General features: G+C 34.3%; 1 protein-coding gene across 3 annotated transcripts in view; it reads right to left on the reverse strand.

Annotated features, from left to right (window-relative positions):
• The window catches only part of PAN3 (poly(A) specific ribonuclease subunit PAN3), a 159,399-nt gene that overhangs the window by 19,687 nt on the left and 113,044 nt on the right, over positions 1-26,668 (reverse strand). For 2 of the 3 annotated variants that reach the window (XM_043991258.1, XM_043991260.1), the window contains 8 exons: positions 15,709-15,956; positions 13,156-13,260; positions 10,203-10,260; positions 7,458-7,619; positions 6,923-7,039; positions 6,728-6,829; positions 3,204-3,369; positions 2,580-2,667 (listed from right to left, as the gene is read on the reverse strand). In XM_043991258.1, the coding sequence (XP_043847193.1) occupies positions 2,580-2,667; positions 3,204-3,369; positions 6,728-6,829; positions 6,923-7,039; positions 7,458-7,619; positions 10,203-10,260; positions 13,156-13,260; positions 15,709-15,956 (1,046 nt within the window). The remainder of the gene's footprint in view (positions 1-2,579; positions 2,668-3,203; positions 3,370-6,727; positions 6,830-6,922; positions 7,040-7,457; positions 7,620-10,202; positions 10,261-13,155; positions 13,261-15,708; positions 15,957-26,668) is intronic. The other variant, XM_043991259.1, reaches the window with a different exon arrangement.

Consider the following 26,668-nt stretch of genomic DNA (forward strand, 5'->3'; position numbering starts at 1 on the left):
ACCACTGCTCTCCTATCTGTTCATGCTATAAGTTGTAAGGAAACATGTATCATTCCCAAACACTCACGCAGGCATGCAAGCACATCTGAAAAATTTCTAACAATTAACAAAACCAAATGAAAAGTAAAAGATTAGTTAACTGGGCTCACCAAAAACAAAAAAAACCACCTCCTAATATTACCTGTGGACAATAATGATGGAGCAGTGAGTTAGGAGGTAAAGGAAAGACTAACTATTTATACTATTCTATAAGGCAGTTTCCAACTTACAAATCAAGGCTTGTTGGTTTTATGGATTACCAAAGTGCATTTGAAATGAAGATGTTTGGAATTCTGAACCCATTTCCCCTTAAAAAACAGGTTCTCAAATAGCCACAGAAGCCTAGGTCTTTCATATTATATTTGAAATACCATATAGTTCTATTTTTTAAATTAAGGAATATTATATCTGACATATAAATAAAATAAAAATAATGCAATTAAATGAAAAACTACTTAGCATTCCTTCTGAATGCTGGTACTTGAGTAAAATCTCTGCAGATATCAGTAGTGATCTCTGTGCACATAAAAGGACTTTTAGAAGTGGTTACAATGGTTCTTTGCAATATCCAGCTAATTCAAAATTTCTTGACATCGAAATCACTGGACTTAGAATTAAGATAACCTTTTAGCTCATAAATGGAATTTAAAAAGTACAATTTAGGGCAGGAAGAAGAACTCACATTGTGGAAAGAAGGACATGCTGGGGAAAAGAAATGAAGACAGACAATTCCCTGCACTCCCCACCTGGTGACACTGCTGGAAAAAGGCAGCTCAGTAGCTTGATGGTGGGGGATGTGTGAGAAATGAGGAAATAGTAATGAACAGCCATGGGTGTGTACATGACAGCTCTTTTTAATACAGACAAATGTCTGTATTTCCTCTGATTCAATAAGAAAATTCTGGTTGAAAAATTGACACAGGAAAAAAAATTACAACTCAAACACTGCTTCTCTGGCTGTTTCCTTTTCCTTTTTGATTAAGAGGAATAAAAGGAAAGTAAAAACTGATGTTTCCAATCGAAACTGTTTCAATTTGTTTCATGTAAACACTATATAACATACAAATAAGAAAAGCAGCCATTATAACACAGTTGGGAAGAGTATGATTATTTTTTAATTGTTCTTTACAAGTCAATGTATTCTATTATCAAAGTTGTTTTCAATTAAATCAGTTAATTTTAATTTAAAGAAATAAAAATAATTTGTAAATTGAAAATCTTGTACTTTAGAAAGAGCTTAACTGTATATTACAACAATGGGCATTTAAATTAAATATATAAAGTATTACAACATCAAATGTTATGGAAAATGATGAATTTGCTTTAACTGCCATACAACTAACACCTTGAAAGAGTATTCTTTCAGTATCAAAATCACTAGTCTTCAACCTTCTCTCAAAAATTGGCATGCTTATTCTTTTACATTTTCTTGTTAGGAAATTAGTTTAAAAGACCAAATATCCAAAGTCAAGATTATATTGGTCGGTCTGGATAGTCACTAACATTAAAATTAATCCTTTAAAAATCAATAATGTATAAATCAAATTATATTAAAGAAATGAGTGACAGTCTTTGGTGAAATAAATCATCTTACATTCATAATGTTTGCCTTCTCAGTGGGTGAAGAAGGAGCTAGAGGGAGAATTTGGAACTCAAAATTTAAAAAAACTGATGTAAAAAAAATAAACAGAAATACCAAGAAAAAATCCTACTTGTAAAGAACTCAGTTTCTTTACACAAGTTAGTTCCTACATAAATATTCTCAAAATATATAATGAATTTGACTTCCTATTAGGAATGACTTAAATTTTATTACTGTAAGGAAGGAAAAATAATCCTCAAGACAGAGTAAGAGACAGGAGAGAAAGATGTCAGTGACAAAAGTGAATGCAATAGGGTCGGCTAGGTGGCACAGTGGATAAAGCACCGGCCCTGGATTCAGGAGTACCTGAGTTCAAATCTGGCCTCAGACACTTGACACTTACTAGCTGTGTGACCCTGGGCAAGTCACTTAACCCCCATTGCCCTGCAAAAAAACCCCCAAAACCAAAAACCAAAACAAATAAAGTGAATGCAATAGTACCTCTTGGTAGAAATAAGGAATGGGACTGTGACATGAATAGTAGAAGCAATAAATTTATCTGATTAATCATTTTGCGTTTACATATATTTGGGATTAATTTCCTTAACACATGAAAAAAATTGAGTGCACGGTTATGTGCCTATACTAGACTGTAGGCAATACAAAGGCCAGATCCAAATGATCTAAGATTTCAAACAAAGCTTAGCATAATGCTCTGTATACAAAAAGCATGTGATATTTGTTGAATCTGAAGAGGTCTTGGCTAGCATTAAATTTTGAATACACCCATGGCAACCCTTGAGGCATGATAACAAGTTTTACAGCCTCAAATTAGTGATATTTGGAAAGTTTGCAAAAGCAAAACTAGAGTTTTGCAATTAAATATTATTTGCTTTTCTAAAATAAGAATATCAGACCTAGAATAACATGGTAAAGACCATATCAGTGTTAAACTTACCTGGAATTGAGCCATTAGAGCCAATGGATTATTCTGACTGTTATCAAATGTTAAAACATCAAAAATGCCAGCACAATTTACTCGCAACCTTTAAGAACCAAAGAATTAGGGAAGAGAGACAGAAATCAATTTTCTTTTTATATATTCTAAGAAATGTATTTCTACTTGAACTGTCTACAGTAATTCATATTCTTCTCAAATAATGGGAAATCACTTTAACAAAAGGAATTCGGATATTTGGGTTACATTTTGTCCCCTGAAACAAAAGCTTGATTAAAGCACAGCCTTTATGCAGCATGGTTACTGAGTCCTATTCCTCTTTTTTCCCTCCCACAGGTCCATTTCTTCACTGAATGCCACCTTCTGAGGTTTTATAAAGAAGGTTCCTGTGTATTTTGAGAGTACTAAAAATTGTTTCCCTTAATTTTCTGACTTTTTGCTGATAAAATTTTTCAAGCACACAACAAATAAAGGAAGAATTAATTCAAAGCCTCAATAGAGAACTGATTAGGATATACAAAAAGGCAAGATTAAAATAAACTACTGATTGTTTAAATATTACTAATTCTTCAAATATTGGTGACTAAGTAGAAAAAAACAAAACACAAAGAATGATATGAATACCTTGTTTTGCCAGTTATCAGAATTTTTGTTGGGTCCATAACACGACATGCCAATCCTGCTGTATGAATAGTTCTCAATGCAGAGCTGAGCTGGACAACATATGCCCAAATAAGAGACTCTGGCAATAACCCAGCATGTTGTCTTGGTAATGGTCCATCATGCTGACCTAAAAAGCAAAACAAAACAAATATATATACATATATACACACACACATTATTTCACAAAGCTTTAATTTCAACCATAAGATTAAAAACCCCAAATCAGGAAGAAAAATAAAGGTACAACATACAGTGTAGCACAGCATTCTGCAGAGTAGAAACTTAAGTTGTTATTAAAAAAATTTAAGAAAACACACCACAGAATATAAACATTTCAAAAGTATAATTTAAAAGATAGAACTTATTAAGATAATTATATGTAACTTTAAAGCAATTTTTAAAAAAACCAAATTTCCATATTAGGGAAAATCTTTCGCTATACTCTAAAGAACAAAAGAAATATGTCTTCTTTTATTTAAAGGGTCTGAACTTGCCCAATATGAGCATATTCAACAAATGAATGTGTCCCTTTAAATACAAGTAAGAATGCAGTCACTCAACATCCATGAAAATGGAAATAGAAAACTAATAGCAGATAACATTTTACAAAGTTGCATATAGTTGAGGAAGTAGTAGTCATCTCGATTCTACTGTACTATGAAAAGTCTTTTTCAAGTGATAGAACTAGAATTTCTCCTCCCTCTAAGTTTAGGATTCATTATGTTTCTCAACAACAAAAGTTAGTTAAAACACTAAGAATAAAGGGAATTCCCATCAACTGGAGAATGGCTGAACAAGTTGTGGTATATGAATGTAATGGAATACTATTGTGCTATAAGAAATGATGAGCAGGTAGATTTCAGAAAAGCCTGGAAAAACTTAAGTAGACTAAAAAAAAAAAGACTTAAGTGGACTGATGCTGAGTGAAATGAGCAGAACCAGGAAAACACTGTACATTGTACACAGTAAGAGCAACATTGTGTGATGATAAACTGTGGTAGACTTGGCTCTTCTTAGCAAAGAACTCATGATGGAAAATGTTCTCCACATCCAGAAAAAAGAACTGTGGATTCTGAATAAAGATCGAATCATAATGTTTCTACTTTTGTTTTGTTTTTGTTTCTTCTTTTTTGAGGTGTTTTCCTTGTGTTCTGATTCTTCTTTCACAACATGACTAATGCAGAAATATGTTTAATGTGATTGTACATATATAACCTATACCGGACTGCTTTCTGTTTTGGGGAGGGGGAAGAGAGAAAAACTTGGAACTAAAAATCTTATGAAAACAAATATTGAAAATCATCTTTACATGTAACTGGAAAATAAAATATTTTTACGATTAAAAAAAACCACTTATGAAAAAAAATCATATTAGCTGCTGGCAAGAATAAACTGTCCCTCTCAGCACATGAACTCTTTTATGCCACAATTTAGAAACAGATAAAATTCATATTTGATGTTTTCTTTGTAAAGTATACAGTCCAACACTCCTACAAAGAGACAGTGGGACTGTCTTCTAAGAAAACAATTCCCATCCATGAGAAGACTGGTTTCTAATCAACCTACCACGAGTGCAGCGTGTCATCAAATGTAAATAGTAAAGTTAAGAACAATGGACCATTGGCCTGAGGAGCACCTCAATGCATTTATACCATTTCACTCATGAAGAAGCTTGAAATTCCCTTTAATGTTTCAGGTTTTTGGTTATGTTTTAACGTGATGACACTGAATTAAAAACCTTAACCAAGACTTTACATCCACCCCACAGTGTAGGTTCATTTAATTATCCAAATGTTTGTCATCTAGACTTAATACAAAAAGGACTATTTGCCAAAGGGCTAATGGTTTGGAAATACCAGCATGAAAAATTGTTTTGCCTTGCAATTGTACATAGGAAGCATGTTATTCAATTTGATACCACTTTAATATATGATTCTTTCAATTTAAATGTAAAGAAAAAAGTTGCTACTATTACTACAGCAGGATTTTATTAAGAAAAATTGACACATTTGTGATAAAAATGAATATTTGACTCCTGGGAAAATGTTATATTTATTACATTTAATATGCGTAACATACCAAAAGCAATACAGAAGCTCCAGAAGCTCTATAAATTAAAGAAGTTAACAGTCATTTTCACAGGTGTTCATTACTAAAAAAACACACACCCATATTCTTACAACTACATTCATCTGTCAAGGAAAAGCTGTACCTATACCACATCCCTTTCAACAAAATTCTATGTCCTTGCAAATGACATAGCAAAATGGAAAACTATACAACTGACCACACTTCATGACCGAGAATTTTATGTGAAACAGCCATGTAACCACAAATTTCTTGTTTTAACTGTCAGAAATCAGAAAGTAAAATAACAAAGAAAGATTAAAAAGTTCTTTGGTTTTTGTTTGGTTCTTTCCCTGAGAAGATGGCTCTGCAACCTGAATATGGTCTTCATAAAGACATTTGCTAGATTGTGAATTCAGTACTTTAAAAAACCACAACAGTGGAAAGGATCTCATCACACAAAGATTTGATAAAGGAAGAAAAAATTCAAACTTTTCACAAGCCAAAGAATCAGAAATAAGATAGCCAGAGTAGGAACTCAAAGACCCAATAGGGAGAATATCTATTATGTAAAAGTACTTTATTTTTCTCATGCAGCCATATTCATTCACTCCCACTACTAAAAGAAATGCTCACTTTTAGAATTGTATTTTCCCAGACCTTGATCTAAACAGACCTACCATCTTCCTACCAGAAAGTTGACACAAATGAAGAACTCTCTGTAGAAGAAATACCTTTCCTGAGAACCTCAACTGACATCAATTCTGCATCTCCTACCTGTAATGAAATAAAAAAATTCTCTTCACAGGAAAAATGAAACTATTTCCCTTAAATTCTATGTCAACCTAAGATTAAAATGGGGCAGCTAAGTGGTGCAGTGGATAACCATTCCAGTATCTTTGCCAAGAAAACCACAAAAAGGGTCACGAAGAGTCGTAAACAACTAAAAAAAAAAGGCTAAAATAAGAGATTAAAATGTGATTTTATTTCTCCTTGTTTTGTATAAACAATTTCCTCAAAGGAACAGGAAATTAATAGGTCTTTACTTAAATTCAATTTCTATTACAGACCCTTTTTAATATTTATTTTGAAGCACGACTACCTATACAACACTAACTTTCATCTTTAAAAGGATATTTAACATACTGTTCTCAACCACTTCGATTCTTAAAAACTTGGGGTTTATCTTCCCTGTTCTTCAACTATTCTCTAAGCCTAGAGACATGTCATAGAAAATTAAGTTAATATCTGTTGTCAAACCATATTTCTTTGAGCTACTCTTTATTTAAATGAAGTAGGATGCATCAGCTCAATGATTAAGGGTTCTATTTATCCATATCTAAGAAACAAACATAACACCTCTGCCAGGTAGCATTAAGTATTTTTTTTAAAATAGAGCTTGCTTATCTTTTTCTTACCCCACTTTCTCTTTGTGAAATAGGCATCAGCACTAGGATCATTAAAGTGTCTGCTCATCATAGTTTCTCCTCCAGCATGGAAATCATATGCAAACACAAGGGCTTAAAATAAAACACAAATATGCAACTCGTTACTTAAATTTGGTTTCAGTATCGAAGTAGCCACCAATAGAAATTTAATTACAAATTACTCACAATGCTCTCCAAATGCTTTAGTGGTAAATACTTCACGCAATGTTACAATATTTGAGTGTTGAATTTTTTTCCACATATCAACCAATACCATACATTTTGTATTAACAAGTCGAAAACCTGTCAAAAGAAAAATTAAATTATATATTTTTGTCTTTATAGTCATCATTCAGAATTTTCACATCACAGCCTAACAAAAGTGTATTGATTTATAACTTGAAAATTAAATTGTGTGACATTTTATTTTCAAGTTAGGTTTAGGGGGCAGCTAAGTGGTGCAGCAAATAAAGCACTGGCCCTGAATTCAGGGGGACCTGAGTTCAAATTCGACCTAAGACACTTGATACTTACTAGCTATGTGACCCTGAGCAAGTCACTTAACCCTCATTGCCCCACCAAAAAAACCCCAAAACAAAACAAAACAAATCAAGTTAGGTTTCATGACTACAATTAATACTTAAATCAATCACACATTTAGAATTGGTTAAATCCTCTAAGGCATGCTAATGTTTAAACAAAGATAAATGATCTTGCTTACCATGAATCCTCCGAAGGCAATATGGCAGATCATCTTTGCTGTTTACAGCTTTGTAACATGACGTGATATACCCAAAGTTACTTGATTTCTGTATCCTGTTGGGTGGTGGCAGTGGTTCTAAAGGGAAAAGGCTATGGTAGCTGTCGACTTCTGCAGGAACTGCTACAATAATTTATAGGAGATAACTTTAGACTTTTAGCATTTATAAAGATTCAATATTAAAGAAGACATGAAAGACACTGCAAATCAAGTGTCAAATACATTATTGTGTGATACCTTGCAGACAATATTCAGAAATGGTTCTAGAAATCAAATTATTTCATTTTGTCTTAGAATAATTTAGCATTTTGAAACCCACACCATAAAGTTACAAAAATACATTAAGGCCCATGCATTAAGCTAGCATAAATCTCTCATCTTGCTTACAAACTATGACTCAAGTAAATTAGCAAAGAAATATCAGAATATTCCAATTTTGCTTCTGAGAAAATAACAGCAAAACTAGAACAGTCAATATTATAAAGAAACATTTTTATTTTGTGCAAAAAAAATTGCTTAAACAAGGGAGTAGCCTATATCATCTTTCTTGAAAGCAGTCACTTAAGTCAGATTTATTGTTCAGTAAAGGAAACATTTGCTATAGCTGCAGACTGGCAGCCTGTCCTTAACTTCTTAAGAGAATTGTCTGACACACTGAGAGATTAAGTCACTTTCACTTGGTCAGTTACACAGCTAAGGGAGGCTAGACTTTAACACATATCTTGCTAACACCCTAGGTACAAAAAAGCTGGATCAACTATACCACACTGCTTGATAATCACAGAAAAAAGTTTTAAAACTGTTTCAAAAGGTAAAAATCACAAATGTAATCATTGCTTTGAATAAGTAATCAGTTCGATGGCACAGGGAACAGAGGGCTGGACTTAAAATCAGGAAGACCTGGGCTCAAATCTGGCCTCAGACACTCACTAGTTTTGTGACTTATCAGTTTCTCCATCTGTAATGGGGGAATAAAAATAACACTGGCCTCTCAGGGTTGTTTTGAGAAACAAATGAGATAATATATATATATATATATATAAAGTGCTTCTAAAACTTTTAAGTGTTAAGTAAATACTAGTTATTATTAAGTAGAATAAAATTCTATTAGGAATGCTCACTAAAAAGTTTATAGTGGACATGTTCAAAGGGTCTCATCTACTATACATAATTGTCAATATCCATTCCTAGAAATTTAAAATTTTCCAACTCAAGCAACAGAAAACAAAAAAGGTTATTTGCCTCAGCACAATACAAATGACCATTTCCCCCATCATTTGATGAATAAATAATCATTTAGTTTGAGATTGAAATCTTTATTCTCAGGATGATCTATAAAAATGATTGTAGGGGGCCGGTTAGGTGGTGCAGTGGATAAAGCATCGGCCCTGGATTCAGGAGTACCTGAGTTCAAATCCAGCCTCAGACACTTGACACTTACTAGCTGTGTGACCCTGGGCCAGTCGCTTAACCCCCATTGCCCCACCAAAAAAAAAATAAGATTGTAGAAATAACTTTTAAATGCATTTACTCAAAAAAATTAAGAATAGATTTGACAGTTACATATTAACTTCCACATAAAGCATATAAAATGATTATAAATAATAACAATGAAAAAATTAGGAAAAGGCAATTTCTATAACGATTTATTCATTCCTGAAGGGCTAACTGACAAGAGTGTCCTCTAAACCGTTTATGTCTTATATGACCAGTAGCTGTCCAACTTTTGCCTCTAGTAATGGAAAACAGTCAACTTTTAGGCAGCAAATGACACTGAGGAAGGTTTTTCTGACATCAAACCTAAATTTGCCTCTTCCTAACTTCCACACATTGTTCTTTTTTCTGCTAAGAGGAGTCAAGCAGACCAAGTATACACTCTCTTCCACAAATACTTTAAGACAATTACATCTTCCTTGTCCTTCCCTATATCTTCGAGCTAAACAGCCTAAATTGTTTCAATCATTTATCATGAGGCATAATCCTGAGGCCCTCCAGTCTCCTTACTGGCCTCTTTAGGTGCTCAAGAGCTTACCATCATCCGTCTGAAAATATCATACCCATAACTGAATGTATCAGGTATGCTCTCTGGCAAGGGCAAGGGAGAAGAGAGGCTATCACTTTGTTCATTCTGGACATTCTGACTTTTTGGATTCAGCCTAAAATCTTGTTGGCTTTTTTGACTACTTCATAACATTACTGACTCATGCTGAGCATGTTGCCCACTGAACCCTGCAGATCCTTTGCGAACAAGCTCTTGTTTAGCCACACAACCAGAACGTGACTCACCTACAAACTGCATTTTAAAACAAAAAATAAGGAAAAGCAAGACAACATTTAACTAAATCATTTAAATTGGTTTAACACTATATAAAACTATACTGTATTACACACGTAATCATACACATATAATGCAATCGTAATAAATATAATACACAAAGAAAAGAAGTGTGATATAGTAGAGGGCTGGCCATGAAGTCAAGAAGAACTGGGTTTAAATCCTATCTCAGACACATACTAGATACATGACTATGGACACTTAACTTGAGAGCCCAAGGCAAATTTCTAAAACAAAAACAAAAACAAAAACCCATAAGAGATGTTTTTAATCTAGATTAAAAAAACACCTCGGGACTCAAAAGAAAAAAAATACTGTCCCACACTCTCTCCTTCCCTCTATTTCCTCTCTCAAGTTAATTTGCTTTTTACCTGGGATATCTGCTTGATCAATTTGAGCCATTGTTATTAAATGCCTGTTGATCAGCTCCTAAGAGGAAAAAATACAGGAAATCTTATAATGTGGAACATTGGAAGCTCATTTTCCTATCTTATAACAGAATAAAACAGATATGCAATTTCTCAGTTATATATATTTTCCATTATAAAACATGATATATAACATTTCTGAAGAGGTAAAGGGAACAGGTTCTGTAATCAGGCCTGCATTCAGACTGAGTTATGGGTCCAATAACCCAATATATCTTTTTTGATTCTGTATGGTTAAAATCTAACCTGAAATTAACAGAGCTCTACAAAATTCTACAAACATAATCCCAGAAACAATATAACAGTTCATCTTTAACATTTACAGTTTTGTAGACTAATGTGAGGTAGAGAAAACCATTTTTTCCATTTCTGATTGGGTGTCCAGAGTGTTCCTAAACAGCAGCTATCAACTTCTGTACTGTAGGAATTACCAGAATCATTTCTAAAGATAACAGAATTTAGCTCTGGGAAGGCCTTTAAAGATCACCTAAGCCAACCACCTTATCTTATAGAGGTTCAGAGAGAGTAACTTCCTCAGTCACAACATCCAGTCCTTTTGAGTAGTTCAGTAGAATCCTCTTGTCTATGTATATGAGAAATAGAAAACCCACATCTGTAAAATTGGGGGGGAGATGGGGGGGGGGGGGGGTTGGGGTTGGACTAAATGGCCTGTGCTTTCCGTTAACTCCAATTCTGGCACTATATTCATTAAAGCATATTCCCATGGAAATGAGTATAAATAAAAGTTTAATATAATATACTTTTATATAAATACCTATTTTTTAAAAAGTTGTGTTAATCCATTTGTGAAAAGCAATTTTTGTTTGCAAGTTCAAATACTTAAAATACAGAACATAAACATGTGTATACGGCATTTGCTAAAAATTACTTATTCTTCATCCATGTGTAAGGAATTAATTGTGATTTGGGGTTTCCATGACCACATCTTTGCTTCATTGTGGTCAGACTGAAAAGATGTAATCTTGAAGAGCCTAAGAGAAGATGGGTGTGTACTTGAAGAGATTATAGAAAAGAACATTGAGACAAAGTATCAAACTAAGTATCTAATCCTCCCCTAGTAGTTCCTCTATGCCCACATGGGCCTGGCCAAATTCTAATGGGGACAGCCCGGGGTATGTTGAACCAATTGGAGACTCAGCATGGCTAAGAACCTCCCCTTCCTGTGGGAGAAGCAAAAGTGGGGGTGGGGGATGGGGGGGAGGAGCTGTGTGGTTGAGCTTTGGACGGAATTGGGAAGAGACTGCTCAGCTGACTCTCACTGAAACTATGGACTCCAGGTAGTGGTGAGTTTATGTTGTAGAAGCAAGCCCAGCTCTTTGAGCTACCTGAGCTGGAAGCAAGTTTGGGGTTTGAGTCAGTCTTTGCTAGAGCCAGGGAGCTTATTCATTTTCTCTTCCCCTATTCTCTTTCTTATTGTCCCTGGCTTTATTAACTTCACCTGTGTTGTAAATTTTGCTCCCATTGGGGCAGCTGGGTGGTACAGTGGATAGAGCACCGGCCCTGGAGTCAGGAGGACCTGAGTTCAAATCTGACCTCAGACACTTGACACTTACTACACCTCTGTAACCTTGGGCAAGTCACTTAATCCCAATTGTCTCAGCAAAAAAAAAAAAAAATGTTCCCATTAATAAAACCTGGTTTGTTTGTGGAAAAGAGACTGTTAATCTCCTTTCTTATTATTCTGGGAGAAATAACTAAAAAGGCAGTTTGGAAGGGGGGAAACCTTTGACCTAGAGGTCTCTCATTATTTTCTGAACCCCAATATTATAGCGAGCCGCCCAATTAAAATTTGGATCCATCTGTAAGGGCCAAATTTAGTATGGAGAGAGTTAATTCCAGCTCAGCTAGCTCAAAGAGCTGGCCTCGATTCCACAACACAAACTCACCACTACCTGGAGTCCATAGTTTCAATGAGAGTCAGCTGAGCAGTCTCTCCCCAGTTCCGTCCAAAGCTCAACCACACAGCTCTTCCCCCCCCCCCCTTTTTTGCTTCTCCCACAGGAAGGGGAAGTTCTTAGCCATTCTGAGTCTCCAATTGGTTCAACATACCCCCTGGGCTGTCCCCATTAGAATTTGGCCAGGCCCATGTGGGCATAGAGGAACTACTAGGGGAGGATTAGATACTTAGTTTGATACTTTGTCTCAATAAATGTTCTTTTCTATAATCTCTTCAAGTACACACCCATCTTCTCTTAGGCTCTTCAAGATTACATCTTTTCAGTCTGACCACAATGAAGCAAAGATGTGGTCATGGAAACCCCAAATCACAATTAATTCCTTACACACCCAAAGAAGCAGTAAGCCCACCTTCATTTGAATAAATGACTTAATTGATAATCTACAAACACTTTCAATCTGCCATCCTTAAGGGGTGACTCATTTAAACAGGCTACTATATGCTTTAAGAATCGATTGCTGAATGGCAATCGATTCTTATAATGCTTTATATTGAAACTCAAAAACATCTTTATTTCCCTCTATCAATAAATATCCTTAAACATACAGCTAGGTCCCAAATAGTACAAATAATGAATCCCCTGAAGTGGTCATGTTATTCAAATTAACACTGCATATTGCCATTGGGCTAAAATTACTTACCATGGTTTTACACAATCATACCGAAGAACAGTGTGAATTAGAATACATGGGACCGCCACTTAAAGGGATTCATTATACATGGAGGGACTCAACTGCATATGCATACCAAGTTAAAATGTAGATATTTTAGTTTAATTTGCTTCTTACTACCATATCATTTGAGAAGACACAATTTCAATGCTTTTAGAGCATTACATTATTACTTACATCTGGTTCTTTCTTCCTCAAATTGTAATAGTTATTTTAAGAATTTCTACTCCCAACTATAAAAGCATACCTGCCGGAGTTCATCAGCCATGAAGAAGGAAGGTGCATTTGCTTTTGGTTGCATATATGCAACATGAGGTGCAGTTGGAGGGTAAATATGATAGTTCGGAAATACCTAAGAGGGGAAAAAAAATAATGAAGATTGCTTTTAAATATAAGACATCAGAATTCTGATAAATGTTTAACCTTTAAATGAAAAAAAAAACATTTTAAGAAATAGGTGATAGCATTAAACATTCTGAATCAATTTATTTTGATTAAATAAATTGATTTGATCAAATAAACTAAAATATTCTTAAAATAACTAATGTGAAACAATATGTACATCAAAAGATACAGAGTAATATTTACCTTTGGTGAAAAAAATGAGCAATACTGTCTTAAGAAATTTTGGCAGATTTTTAAAAGTGATTAGGAAAAAAAATACTGAAAACAGATACTGAAGAAAACATAGAGGAACTTCCAACTACAAAGTAATACTTCTCTGGCTACCAACACCAGAATCCAAAGAATAACTATCCCACTGATGGACATTTTTTGGCTGTCTCATTCATCATGGACCTTAACCAACTTTTCAAGGGTCAAAGATTATATATAGGTACAAGTTTACTCTAAAACTCAAGTGGACAGAAGTTTGTAACAAGGTGCTTATCTCCCATTTTAAGAGATACCTAAGAACCTATGCAAATCTTTCCTTCTCCTTTCTTCTCTATCTCTTCTCACCTGGATCCCAACTCAATTGGCTTTGAAATATAAACAAAAATATACAAATAGTATATGAGTATTTTGTTTACTGAGTAAATATTTGTCCTAAACACTGATTTGAAAGTTTTAACTACTCTTTTTTTATATTAAAAAAAAATTACATTGTTTTACTTGAAAGTGGCCCTGAAATTTTTCCCCCTATACCTCTAATGTCAGTGGACCTCAAAAGGAAAACAATTCTCCACCATCCCCTTAACAGAACCCACAAGTTTTTCTGCAATCATTTATGATTTTTCAGTTAGCAGTATATGACACTTTTTCTTGTTTCAGTTTCCTCATCTCTAAGTATAATACAACATGATAATAAAACATGACTATGTCAGACTGCTTTGAAAAGTAAAGACAGAAATGAGCTATTTTTGAGCTCCCTAAAAGTACAATTTGGAAAAGGAAGAAAACCTTCACAGATACGATATTAAATACAAAAGAACCCAGGCAAACTACAATAAAAGAAATATCCTTTTGCCATTAAACATATCTCTTTCCTAGAACTGGAAATCTTTTACTTTGAAATAAGTTGATTTTTTTTTAGAGATGAGCTATGTTTGCATTTTTAAATTATCTAAAGGCTTTTTAATAAGATCCTAAGTTGTTAAAATTTTAATCAAGAAATTGATGTATTTATTTTTTCAAGAAACAAAAAAGTATCTGAAGAACATTAAAAGTAAGGCTCCCTAAAAAAAAAAAGAAAGAAAGAAAGAATACTTGAAATTAAGTCTCTATTCTAATCAAACAACTCAGGATTTCATGTTTAATTATCTGTTCCATTATCACTTTGGGAAAAAAAAAAAACAAATTTAGTTCATTACTAAAAGGTAATAAAATATAGCTACAATCTATGGGTTGGTCATTTTCCTGAGACAAAATAATGATCGATACATTTTCAAGTGAACATCTTTACATTCTACAGTTTGGAGAAGCACTAATCCTTAATATTTGTTTATATACTAATAGCAGCTCATTATTGAAATAGAATATAATTTATCAGTTGCAATTCCTTCATTAGCACCTGACATATTTTTTGAAGGAGTAAAAATTATTTTTAACCAGATTTGTGGCAGAGTTTGTTTGGCATAGAGTAAGGAGAGGCACTCTGGCACATTTTTCATCTCTGATGCACTTGTTCAGCTGTCCCATGTCTGTTAGTCTTTGTATTTATATCATGACTTTGACCTATGTGTGCCTTGTGATGCTTTTCTCTCTTCTGAGCCTTGGCTCGCCCAGGAGATCTCCTACCCAATCATTACTTCCTTCTACCGGCCATGAGAACTGATGAGAAAATGATCAATTCACTCACTTTCCAGCTATCCCCTCAGTTAACAGATGTATCAGTTCATAACCTGATTTCTTTAGAGTTATAGCTTCTATTTGAAAGCCTAACCACAATAAGCCAACAGGAATCCACTCTCATAATCACCATGAAGAGACATTTCTGTAAGAGGGAAATAAATGCCCTGAAATTAAGATTGGCAAGAGAGAGGAAGAACATGAAATAACATGTGGCCCTTGGTTAACACCAGTTTATCCAAAATTAAAGGAATCTGAAGGAAGGAGTGAAAGAAAAAGACCTAAAATAAGGAGGAATTGTGGGAGCTATAAAGTAAAGTGGAAAACCAAATTAATTTCACTCTCTTTAAGAGAGTAAAGAAGGAGGAAGGAAAAATGAATCCTTTCTAAATCTAACCAGTCATTCACTCCATTTATATTTGAAGTGGCAAAAGTGAAAACTTTTATTTTAAAGGGCAATTTAGGTTGAAATGTTGTAATAGTATTGATTTCTTCTCCAAAATAAACGTACCATTCCAGTCAAAGGTGCTGGAGTTGTGTCAGTATAGAAGTATGTTGTTCCACCTACAGTTTCCTTCTGGATAACCTGGCCAGTAGATGAAGTCTGAGAAACAGGATTATTAAGAGGTGTAGAGGCACTAGAAGGCACCAAGTAATTTGCTGGGTTTGGAGTGTGACTTCTTCTTCTAGGTGCAGGAGATGTATGTGGAGTGATTTTAGGGGAATGAAGAGGTGAGGATCCAGCAGAGAGTGACATTCCTGAAGAAAATGTAAAATATTTTCTTAACGAAATCATCTGTTTTTCATAAAATAGATTAATAACCATTAATTTATGAAAAACTCATTTTAGTAATTCTAAATCCTACTCAATAAAAGGTAATAATAAATAATAATTTTAGAGTTTTATTAAAAAAGAAAAAAATTTTAAGATCCCCTTAAAATGCAGTAATTATTGAAGACATTAGAAAGCTCACAATACAAAACTCTTCCACACCAAAGCTTATGTTAAACACTTTAAAATAGCAAGAAACAATTATTTCTCAAAACATTTTAAAAATTATGTTAATGGTAATATTGTTTGTTCAACAATTATCATTTTGAAGTATTTTATGTTTAATATAGCAATTCATATCACAATCCCAAAGTTTATTCTAAAGTGTTAACAACTCTCAAAGGAGCTAGTAAAGATGCTAATCCTATTTTCAACTCAATATAGTTAACGGCACTTTTTAGGTACTAAACCTAATCTATTCATCCTAAGAGTTAAGAGACTGAATGCATGGTAGTTTAAGCACTTGATTTTAAGTATCATATCTTTTTATACAATCAAGAAAAAAGAATGAAAATTACCTTCAACTGTAAATGGGAAAAAAAATGTAATTATTTATACTATGTTCTGGAAATTCACTTAACAATGATTACAAGGAAAATAAGATAAGCATACCCACATCTACAGAATATAAACTCCCTGAAGGTAGGGACTTTCATTCTTTTCTCTGTATTCCTAGTACCCAGCACGATGCTTGGTACGCAGCAGGCATGTAATAAAATGACCACCCGAAATATACTAGGTGTTATAAGAAACTCTGAAGAGATGACACCGTCTTTGCTCTCCAAGAAAAAGTGCTCTTAGTATACTGAAGTATTTGGGGGGCATCGTTCCAACTAAAAGTATGCTATGTAAAAACTATGCAAACTCGCTTTGAATTCATGAAGAAGTAATATCAATACTTGAAAACATGGTTAACAGAATAGATTATTTATAAAAGTAGTGAGAATTTCTTTTATCTGAGAACAGACCCTATAGAAAACCTACAGGTCACAGCTGAGTTTGTGAGGATTTTTAGAATATCAATGGGTTCTTCAACATTCTTAAAAAAGTCAAGCATTGCTCAAAATCTTGCCAAAATTTAAGCCCAGCCATGCTGAAATTAATGGTATTGGGAAAAGTAGGTACAACACAAACTAAGAAAAAAACTTTGATAATCTTCCCCTTACCCCATTATTTATCACCACCTGCACAGTGTTCATAAATTTTAAAACACCACCATATAGAATTTATGAGGTTTGTAACTGCTTTCACAATTTAGCAGAAAGCATCAGAAAGAAATCAGTGAGCAGAGAGTGACATTCCTAAAGAAAATGTAAAATATTTTAACTAAATCACCTGTTTTTCATAAAATAGATTAATAAAGAGTAACTACTGAAAAACTCACGTTAGTCATTCTAAATACTGTTCAATAAAAGGTAATAACAGAATTTTTGAAGAGAATGTTTTTCCAAGTTCCCCTTAAAATGCTGTTAATTATCAAAGACATTAGAAAGCATACTGTAACACAAATCTCTTCCATACCCCAACTATCTCTTAAAATAGAAGTATACAGATGGGACAAGCTTCATGTTGACTGCTATGGCATGTCAGAGGTGAAGAGAACAGGGGAGCTTTTGGTCAAAGAATGTGATAAAATATTGCTTACTTATTTTTTTCTAATTCAACCCCCCAAATATTGAATTAATGCCATTGGTTAAAAAAAGGGTGGGAGCAGCATAAAAAATGTGTAAATATTAATTTCATATGAAACAAAATACAGGGGGCAGCTAGGTGGCACAGTGGATAAAGCACCAGCCCTGGATTCAGGGGAACCTGAGTTCACATCCAGCCTCATACACTTGACACTTACTAGCTGTGTGACCCTGGGCAAATCACTTAATCCTCACTGCCCTGCAAAAAAAAAAAAAGAAAGAAAGAAAGAAAGAAAAAAGGGGAAAAAACATAATGCGATGAGAAAAGAACTTAAAGAGTCCAAGACCAAGGTCTAGGAGCATACTCACTTGATATTTAGGTCAAATTTACTTGATATTTAACTAATACATTACAAACCATAAAATTATATTAATATGAAGATGTTCTATCCACTTTTCTCAAGGCAAAAGAGAAAAGATGATAGCCCATATTTATACAATGCCTTACAAACAACTATGTGAAATAGTTAATAGTTAATGGCTGATGAGGAGTTTGAAGCTTAGAAAGGATTAGTGATTTACTCAGTCACATAGCTAGTTAAGTTTTGAAGCCAACAGTCCTGATTTCAAGTTGAGATCTCTCTCTACCATGTAACAGTGCCTACCAAAGAGATATACTTGGGAAAAATTACGTGGATTTTGCAAATATATGTGGAAATATAGGTAAGAGGGAACAGTCAATGTTGGAGGGGTTGAAGAAAGAAAGTTAACATTCCTGCATTGTTGGTAGAGCTATGAATTAGTACGATCATTCTGAAAAGCAATTTGGAATTATGCTTTGTACCTTTTAATTGGAATACTAAAAATAATCCCCTTATTCTTACAACATACTGTAAAAAAAAAATAAAATAAAATAATGCAAATTAACTGACTAAAATGTCCATATATCCAGGCATACATCTCCGGGAGGTAACTGACCAAGGAAAAAGAAAAAAAAAAGCTGCATAAACAAAAAATATTTACAGCAGCATTTTTTGTGGTAAGAAAGAAATGGAAACAAAGTAGACGCCCACTGATTGTGGATTATTATAGAATATCACAGTGCCAAAAGAAGCAACATGACGAATACAGAAAAACAGGGAAAGAATTCTATTAATTGATCCAAAATGAGACAAGCAGAGCCAGGAAAACAATATACACAATTATTACTATGATGTAAATGCAAAGAACCACCACAAAACTGAAAAGAAATGTTACAAAAGCAATTTACAGAGAACAAGCTTGGCCTTCAAGAAGAATTATATATAGGAAGATGCCTCCCTGCCAATTCTTTGCAGAAATGGGAGATATGGGGTCATGGGTATATAACAATGTATATAATAAATATTAGATTTTTTTTCTCAATGTATTGTTTGAGTTTGCTGTAATTTTTTCTCTTAAAAATCCTTTTTTTGTCTATAAAACTTTTTTTTGTGTGTTCCATATAAATATTTTATTATTTTCCAGTTACATTTAGAGATAGTTTTCAATATGTTTTTATAAGATTTCTAGTTTCAAAATTTTCTCCCTCCCCCTCACCAAGACAGCAAGTAATCTGATATAGATACAATCACATTAAACATATTTCTGCATTAGTCATGTTATGAGAAAAGAATCAGAGCAAAAAGGAAAAACCTCATAAAAATCCTTCTTATAAAGCATGGTGAAGGAGAGAGAAGAAATTAAGCAATGTAAAAACAAAAGATATTCAAACCATTTTTTTCAAACCCAGGTCATATGATCTGGGTTGAATCATCCTATGATTTTTATCAACTATGACCTTCTCTGGGCCTTGGCTTCCTATAATAAGGGAGTATAATAATATATATAATAATATGTATATAATTTATAATAATAAGATGCCTTCTGAGGTCCCTTCTAGCTTTAGACTCTGATTTCTGTGAAATCCTTTAAAAATATACTGAGAATGGCTTATAAAAGGGGTTCTTGACCTTTTTTTTGGCAATCTGGAGAAGCCCATGGACCCCTTGAAATGTTTTTAAATGCTTAAGATACAAAAACTTACAAGGGAAACAAACTCAACTATACTGGAATGCAGCTATATCAGGATATTTTAAAAACTAATCAATTATCAGACCCGTGAATAAGAACTCCTGACTTAGAAACTGAGACTAAGGGACAAAAGGGACTGGGGAAGTTGGAAAGGGAGAGGGAGAAAAAGTAAAACATTTTGGAGGATTCTGTAGTTGAACAGTATTTTAGACATACACAGTCTTGTGCTTATGACTAAAAACTGCTGTTAATGAGCATACGCCAAAAGGCAAGACAATAATTTTCCTGAGTGTTTGTAGTAAACACTGACTAAGGATTGTGACCTATTCCTGATGCTGCCCTGCTGTTCTCCTTCCACACAGCCCAGGGATATAGGATCAGACACTGTCAACACTGTAATAAGCCTCAAAAGTGCCTCATCCCTCTATTTCAACCAGGCCCCAGAACTCTACCAACCTCTCTTTTGACCATCATACAGGCCCAGGAATTCTTAATTTTTCCTGCCAACTCAGGGTATTATATCCCCTCACCCCATTCTCTTATCTGTACACCTCTTATTCAAGGAAATAACCAAAACAACATTACTACTGCTAGCTGGAAAGGCTATAACAATCCTAATGATTCTAATCAAAATCTGTCAAACTATGAGTTTTAAGTTGCCTAGGTAAAAGCTCTCTTCCTTGGACACTATGCCCCATACTCTCATATTAACACATGTCTACTTCATCCCTACCTTTCTCTATCCCACATCATCCTATACTTGGATGGACAGAATAAGTGTTTATTGAGTAACTACTATGTGCCAGGCAACATGCTAAGTGCTTTACAAATATTATCTTATTCAATTCCCTTTCCCTTATGGCTTCTGGAGCCCTATTCTATCAAAGTGTCCTTCAAATCTCACCTGTAGCTCTCTCCAGAAATTACTTTGTATATATTTTAAACAGTTTTCTAGATAAATGTTGCTTCCGTACAAGAAAATATAAGTTCCTTGAGTACAAAACTGTTTAGTTTTTTTTTTAAATAACCATAGCATATTGCACATTGCCTAAGACACAGGTGCTTAATAAATGCTTGTTAAATTGAAATGATTAACTATTCAATTCCAGGGTGTGAAATATATTCTTCCAAAGGCAATTTGGACATTATATCTATAAGACATGGAACATTTTCCCATTCAGAAAGCAGATAAGCCAGGTTTCCTAACAGCTGCATGATCCAGACAAAGCTGCTTTTGTGCAGGAAGCCACAGTTGTGATAATGTCTGTTTTAGCAAACAGTGCCTTGTTGACCAAGGAAAACAATTCAAAATGGCCTTACAGTAATACATCAGAAAGAAATTGAATCTCCAATGTGAACACAATGCCTTGCACAATTAAATCTGGTGCATCTATATGGAAGGTTGACTTCAACTCATATATCCAATAACCAGTCATACTCAATAGGAGATGAAAGAAAAAAGTCTTGTCCTATAAGAAAGCAATTATTAAAGACTATGATACCAAAGGAATTTTTAAAAAATTCAAATCACACAGACAGGTTTTATGAAATAACCATTACTTTAACAGACTTGAATCAAGTTTTTCTTTCAGATAGTAACTGGGCTCTATCTTTTCCCCAATAACTGGATAACCATTGAGGACTCTACCTTTCTGGAAGCAATGGACACAGAATGCCTTCACAGATTTTAGAGGAAAAAAAAGCTTCCAAAAATGGCTATTCATGTTCCACCTAACTTCAGATCAGTTCCTTTCACACAACTACATTGTGTTCCATCAAGTATTCCTACTCTTTCATAATAAGCAAGAACTAAGATCAATGAAAGGTTCTTCATCAGAGAACAAATTGCTTGCATCTTTTTTAAACAAAAAGTTACATCTACCAACTACTTATATCCTTTACAAAAATTTCACATAAACCACAACATTTTGGATTTTAGGCCATGCAACAGTAGTACATTCTATCACATGGCCTTTGACAATTTTAGTCTCACTGATTAAAGAACTGTTTCAGCTTCTTAGAAAAGGTCCCTTTCCTCTGGTCTCTATAATAAAAAGAGAATTCTTAAGGTATGCACAGTTTTAAAGCCCCTTGGGCATAATTCCAAACTGCTCTCCAGAACAGTTGTATCTGTTCACAAGTCCACCAGCAGTGGATTAGCACCCCAGTTTTCCCACATCCCCTCCAACATCCAATATTTTCCTTTTTGTTATATTTGCCACTGTGATATGTGTGGTGATACCTCAGAGTTTTTAATTTGCATTTCTCTGATAAATACTGATATAGAGCATTTTTTCGTATGACTATAGATAGCTTTGATTTCTTTGTCTGAAAAATGTCTATTCCTATCCTTTGACCATTTATCAATTGGAAAATGACTTGTATTTTTATAAATTTGACTCAGTTCTCTATATATTTGAGAAAAGAGGCCTTCATCAGAGATACGTGTTTAAAAAATTCTCTCATTTTTTTTGTTTCCCTTATAATTTTGGTTACATTAGTCTTGTTTTTGCAAAAACTTTTCAATTTTATATAATAAAAATTATCTATCTTACATTTTGTATTGCTCTATATATGTTCTTTGGTTCTAAATTCTTCCTCTGTCCATAAATGCATTCTTTAGTGTTAGGGAGGGTAATGAAGCACCAAGTGCATTTCAAAAGAAGGTATTAGGAAATAAAAACATATTTTCCAGATAATAGTTATTTATTAAAGATTGTTCCCTGAAAATATGAACAACAAATTGAGTAACTGGGACTATCATAGCATTTAGAGCTTAGAAATCTTGGAGAATTTCTAGGATCACCCTCTTATTTTACAGACAAGAAAATGAGGTCCAAGGAGGTAAACTACCTTGACCTTGCCTAAAGTCACAGAAGTAGTAGGTAACAAAGCCAGGATTTGAGCTCAAGTCCTTTGGCTTCAAATCCAGTGCTTACTCTGGTGAAGACCAAACCAATGGTTTCTTAGACCATTCTGAAGCCTTGTTCTTATGGTTAGCAACTACAAGGGAAGGAGAAGACATGAGTGATGATGGGTCAGTCATTCCACAACTTGTACACATATGCTCTAGAATTAGCACAATGACATACAGGCAGCCCTGGTATGTTCCAAAAGAGATCATGATTTTGTCTACAATGGAAAGAACAAAAGCAAAGCTGACAATGAAATAACAACATGCCATGGTAACAATCAATTTTAAAAGTCCAATACTTAATTAAAGGTATGTTAAGCATGTGATGTATAGGCATGTGAATTTTAAAACATTAGTCTGGAACACTCATTTCTACACACCCCAAAATTTTATGTGGACTCGTATATTATATAATGTATATTGTAAAAATATGGCAGGTCCATAGACCACTCCACTTTATGGCTCTCTTCCCACGCTTTTTCTCCACCATCCATCTCCTCTGCCTCCTCCCCACCTTGGACTCCACTAATGAGTCACTTAGTCGTATTAAAAGTAAGCAGTTTTTATAGTAAGAGAGTTAATAATGATATCTTCCTAGAGCCCAGGTCTCCATCCTCCAAATTCCCCAAAGCCCTACTTTCTAGCACCATTTCATGTGTGGTCTTTTCCAATAGAATGTAAGCCTGTTGACAGAACAGACTGTATTGATGTATGTATTTAAATCTCTGGTGTTTAGCATAATACTTAGCATTCAATAAGCACTCAGTAAATGTTCAATTTTCTCTATGTGTCTTATTTCAATATGACTTTAACAAGCTTCTTGTACAAGCTTCTTAAAAAATAGAAATATATAACCTTACAGATATAAATTAATATACTGAAAATGATATACATAAATGATAAAGTAAGTGGCCCACTGGATGGATCACTGGGCATGAAGTCAGGAAGCCTTGGGTTTGAATGTGACATTAGACACTTACTTAGCTACATGACCCTGGGTAAGCCTGCCTCAGTTTCCTCATCTGTAAAATGGGGATAATAATAGCAGCTACCTCTCAGGGTTGTTGTGAGGATCAAAAGAAATAATAACTGTAAAGCACTTTGCACAGTGGCTGCCGTACAAGAAACACTACATATTAACTTTCATTATTATTACTATTAACTAGTATGTAGTGTGAATTACTATTATCATAACTGGCATATGAACTTAGTAAGAAAACTTGATGGAATGACCAATTATCTAGAGAGTGAACGGTATAAATCAAACCTATAAGCAAAGATTTTTTAAATTAACAAGCATTTGTATTTCCCCCTGCATCATTCAAGTTTCATTTCCCACCCCAACCCTTCCACCTTTTAGGTCTATACTCAAAATATTACTGGGTAAGTTATTCTTGTCTCTAAGCCTATATCCTTTGCCTTCTATATTCTAAGTTCTCCAATATTTTACAGTGGTGACTACTAAATGTGTGATTCTGATATCGTGGCTCCTAGGTACTTGAATTCTTTCTTTCTTGCTCTTTGACGTATTTTTACTTTGATATGGAAGCTTTAGATTTTGGCTATAATGTTCCGGGGAATTTTCATTTTGTGAGCTTTCTTTCAGGAGGTGATTCGATATTCTTTGCATTCCAGTTCTGAGATCTGGGTGGTTAAAAAAAAAAAGGATCTCTTAAATTATGCATGGAATTTGTTTTCTGGTTTAGGGGTGGTGTTGGTCATAGCATGTTATATAGTCCAGTGGTTCTTAAATTATCCCTCACTGATCTCTTTTTCAGGTCAGTTTTTACTATGAAATACTTTACATATTCTTCTAATTTTTTACTTTTTTGACTTGTTTCATGGAGTCCAATTTTTAGGAAATTTTCCATTTGAAAAAGGTTTTATATCTCCTGTGCCACACTATTAATTCCCTCTTCAACTCTTTCTTCTGATTCTCGTCTTTTCCCATTTATCTCATATCATTAAAAAAAACAACAACATAAGATTGGCTAATATGACCAAAAAAAAAAAGGAAAATAATAAATGTTGAAGAAGCTGTGGAAAAATTGGAAGACAAATGCATTGTTGGTCAAGTTGTGAATTGATCCAGCCATTCTAGAGAACAATTTGGAGCCAGGGCTATAAAACTATGCATGCCCTTTGACCCAGTAATACCACTGTTGGGTCTTTTAAAAAAAAAAAACAAACCACCGTTAGGTCTTTATCCCAAGGAGATCATAGAGGAAGGAAAAGGACCCACAAGTACAAAAAAAAAAATGTATGATTGCTCTTTTTGTGGTGGCAAGGAATTGGAAATTGAGGGGATACCTATCAATTGGGGAATGGCTGAACAAATTGTGGTATATGAATGTAATGGAATACTATTATGCTGTAAGAAATGATGAGCAGGAGGATTTCAGAGAAACCTTACATGAACTGATGCTGAGTGAGATGAGCAGAACCAGGAGAACATTGTACACAGTATCAACAACACTGTGTAATGATCAACTGTGATAGACTTGACTTCTCTCAGCAATACAATGATCCAAGATAGTTCCAAAGGACTCATGATGGAAAATGCTCTCCAAATCCAGAAAAAAAGAACTGCGGAATCTAGATGCAGATTGAACCATACATACTGTTACTACATTTTTTGTTTTTCTTTTTTGAGGTTTTTCCCTTTTGTTCTGATTCTTCTTTCACAGCATGACTAATGCAGAAATATATTTAATGTGATTGTACATATATAACTTGCTGCTTACTTGCTGTCTTGCAAAGAGAAGAGAGAAAAGGGGAAAAATGTGGAACTAGAAATTTTGCAAAAACAAATGTTATGGGGCAGCGAGGTGACACAGTGGATAGAGCAATGGCCCTGGAGTCAGGAGGACCCGAGTTCAAATCTGGCCTCAGACACTTAACACTTAGTAGCTGTGTGAACTTGGGCAAGTCACTTAACCCCAACTGCCTCACCCCACCCCACCCCCCAAAAAGGTTGAAAAAAAATTTTAACGCTTTTTAAAACTCATTTCTTCTCTTCCAGGAATTCTAGTTCAGTTTCTACTCAAGCTGTGTCTTTGAAGCTTTGTTCATAGATACTTTGGAGTCAAGTTCTTCTTATGAATTTGCATCTTGATCATCCCTATTACCATAATAGTTTTTTAATGATGGGAGGTTTGGGGGGAGGGGAGGAGGAGAGTGAAGAAGCTTGTTTTTATTCATTCTTCTAACCTATTTTTCTGACTTCAGACTTGATGTTAGAGCCAAGCTCTGTGAACTTTGGGATGGAAGGTCTTGGTCAATCATGTTGCTGTTTTCTTGGGGTTCTGAAGGTATTTTTCTAGGATCTCAGGGATAACTCAAGCTGAGAACTTATAAACTTTCACTCATACCAAAGTGTTCTGATCCAGAACAAATTCAGAACACTGCCCCTGGCAGTTTCTAACTTAGGTTTACACCTAAGCAACAGTAGATTTCTATGAAGTCATAATGACAAAACTTGGCCCAAAGGAGGGATATGAGAATGGCTCTTTCTCTCCCTTCTTTGCAGAAGGGGAAGGCTCTAAGCACTTCGTATAATGTTTCACTTGGTTGATATGTTGTTCAATTTTCCTAAACTGTTTTTCCCCTTTCTTTTTTATCCTTTTGTTATGTTATAAGGGGTGGCTCTTTGTGAGGGAAGGAAAGAGGGATACACTGGGAAATATAGGTGATGTGAATACCAAATATATTAGTAATATTTTTCTTAAAATTTGAAAAAGGCCTATGTTATAGAAAAAAATAATAATGGTTCTATTATATCCTGTCCTCATCAGAAGACACATGAAGTACTATATTAAGTTTTATCACATTTTCCTGAAAGGTTTATAAGCAGACTAGAATATGTCCAAAAGAAGGCAACCAAGATAGTGAAAGGACTAGAGAACAATTCATTAAAAGGATTAGCTAAAGCATGTTGGGGGGAGGAGGAGAATAGATAGACAAGAGGAAATACAGATGATAGGCATCTTTGACTATTTCAAGAGTTGGCATGTGGAAAAGGATTAGACTTTTTCTGTTTGCT

This window comes from Dromiciops gliroides, chromosome 3 (genome assembly GCF_019393635.1).
Source record: "Dromiciops gliroides isolate mDroGli1 chromosome 3, mDroGli1.pri, whole genome shotgun sequence".
Classification (NCBI taxonomy): domain Eukaryota; kingdom Metazoa; phylum Chordata; class Mammalia; order Microbiotheria; family Microbiotheriidae; genus Dromiciops; species Dromiciops gliroides.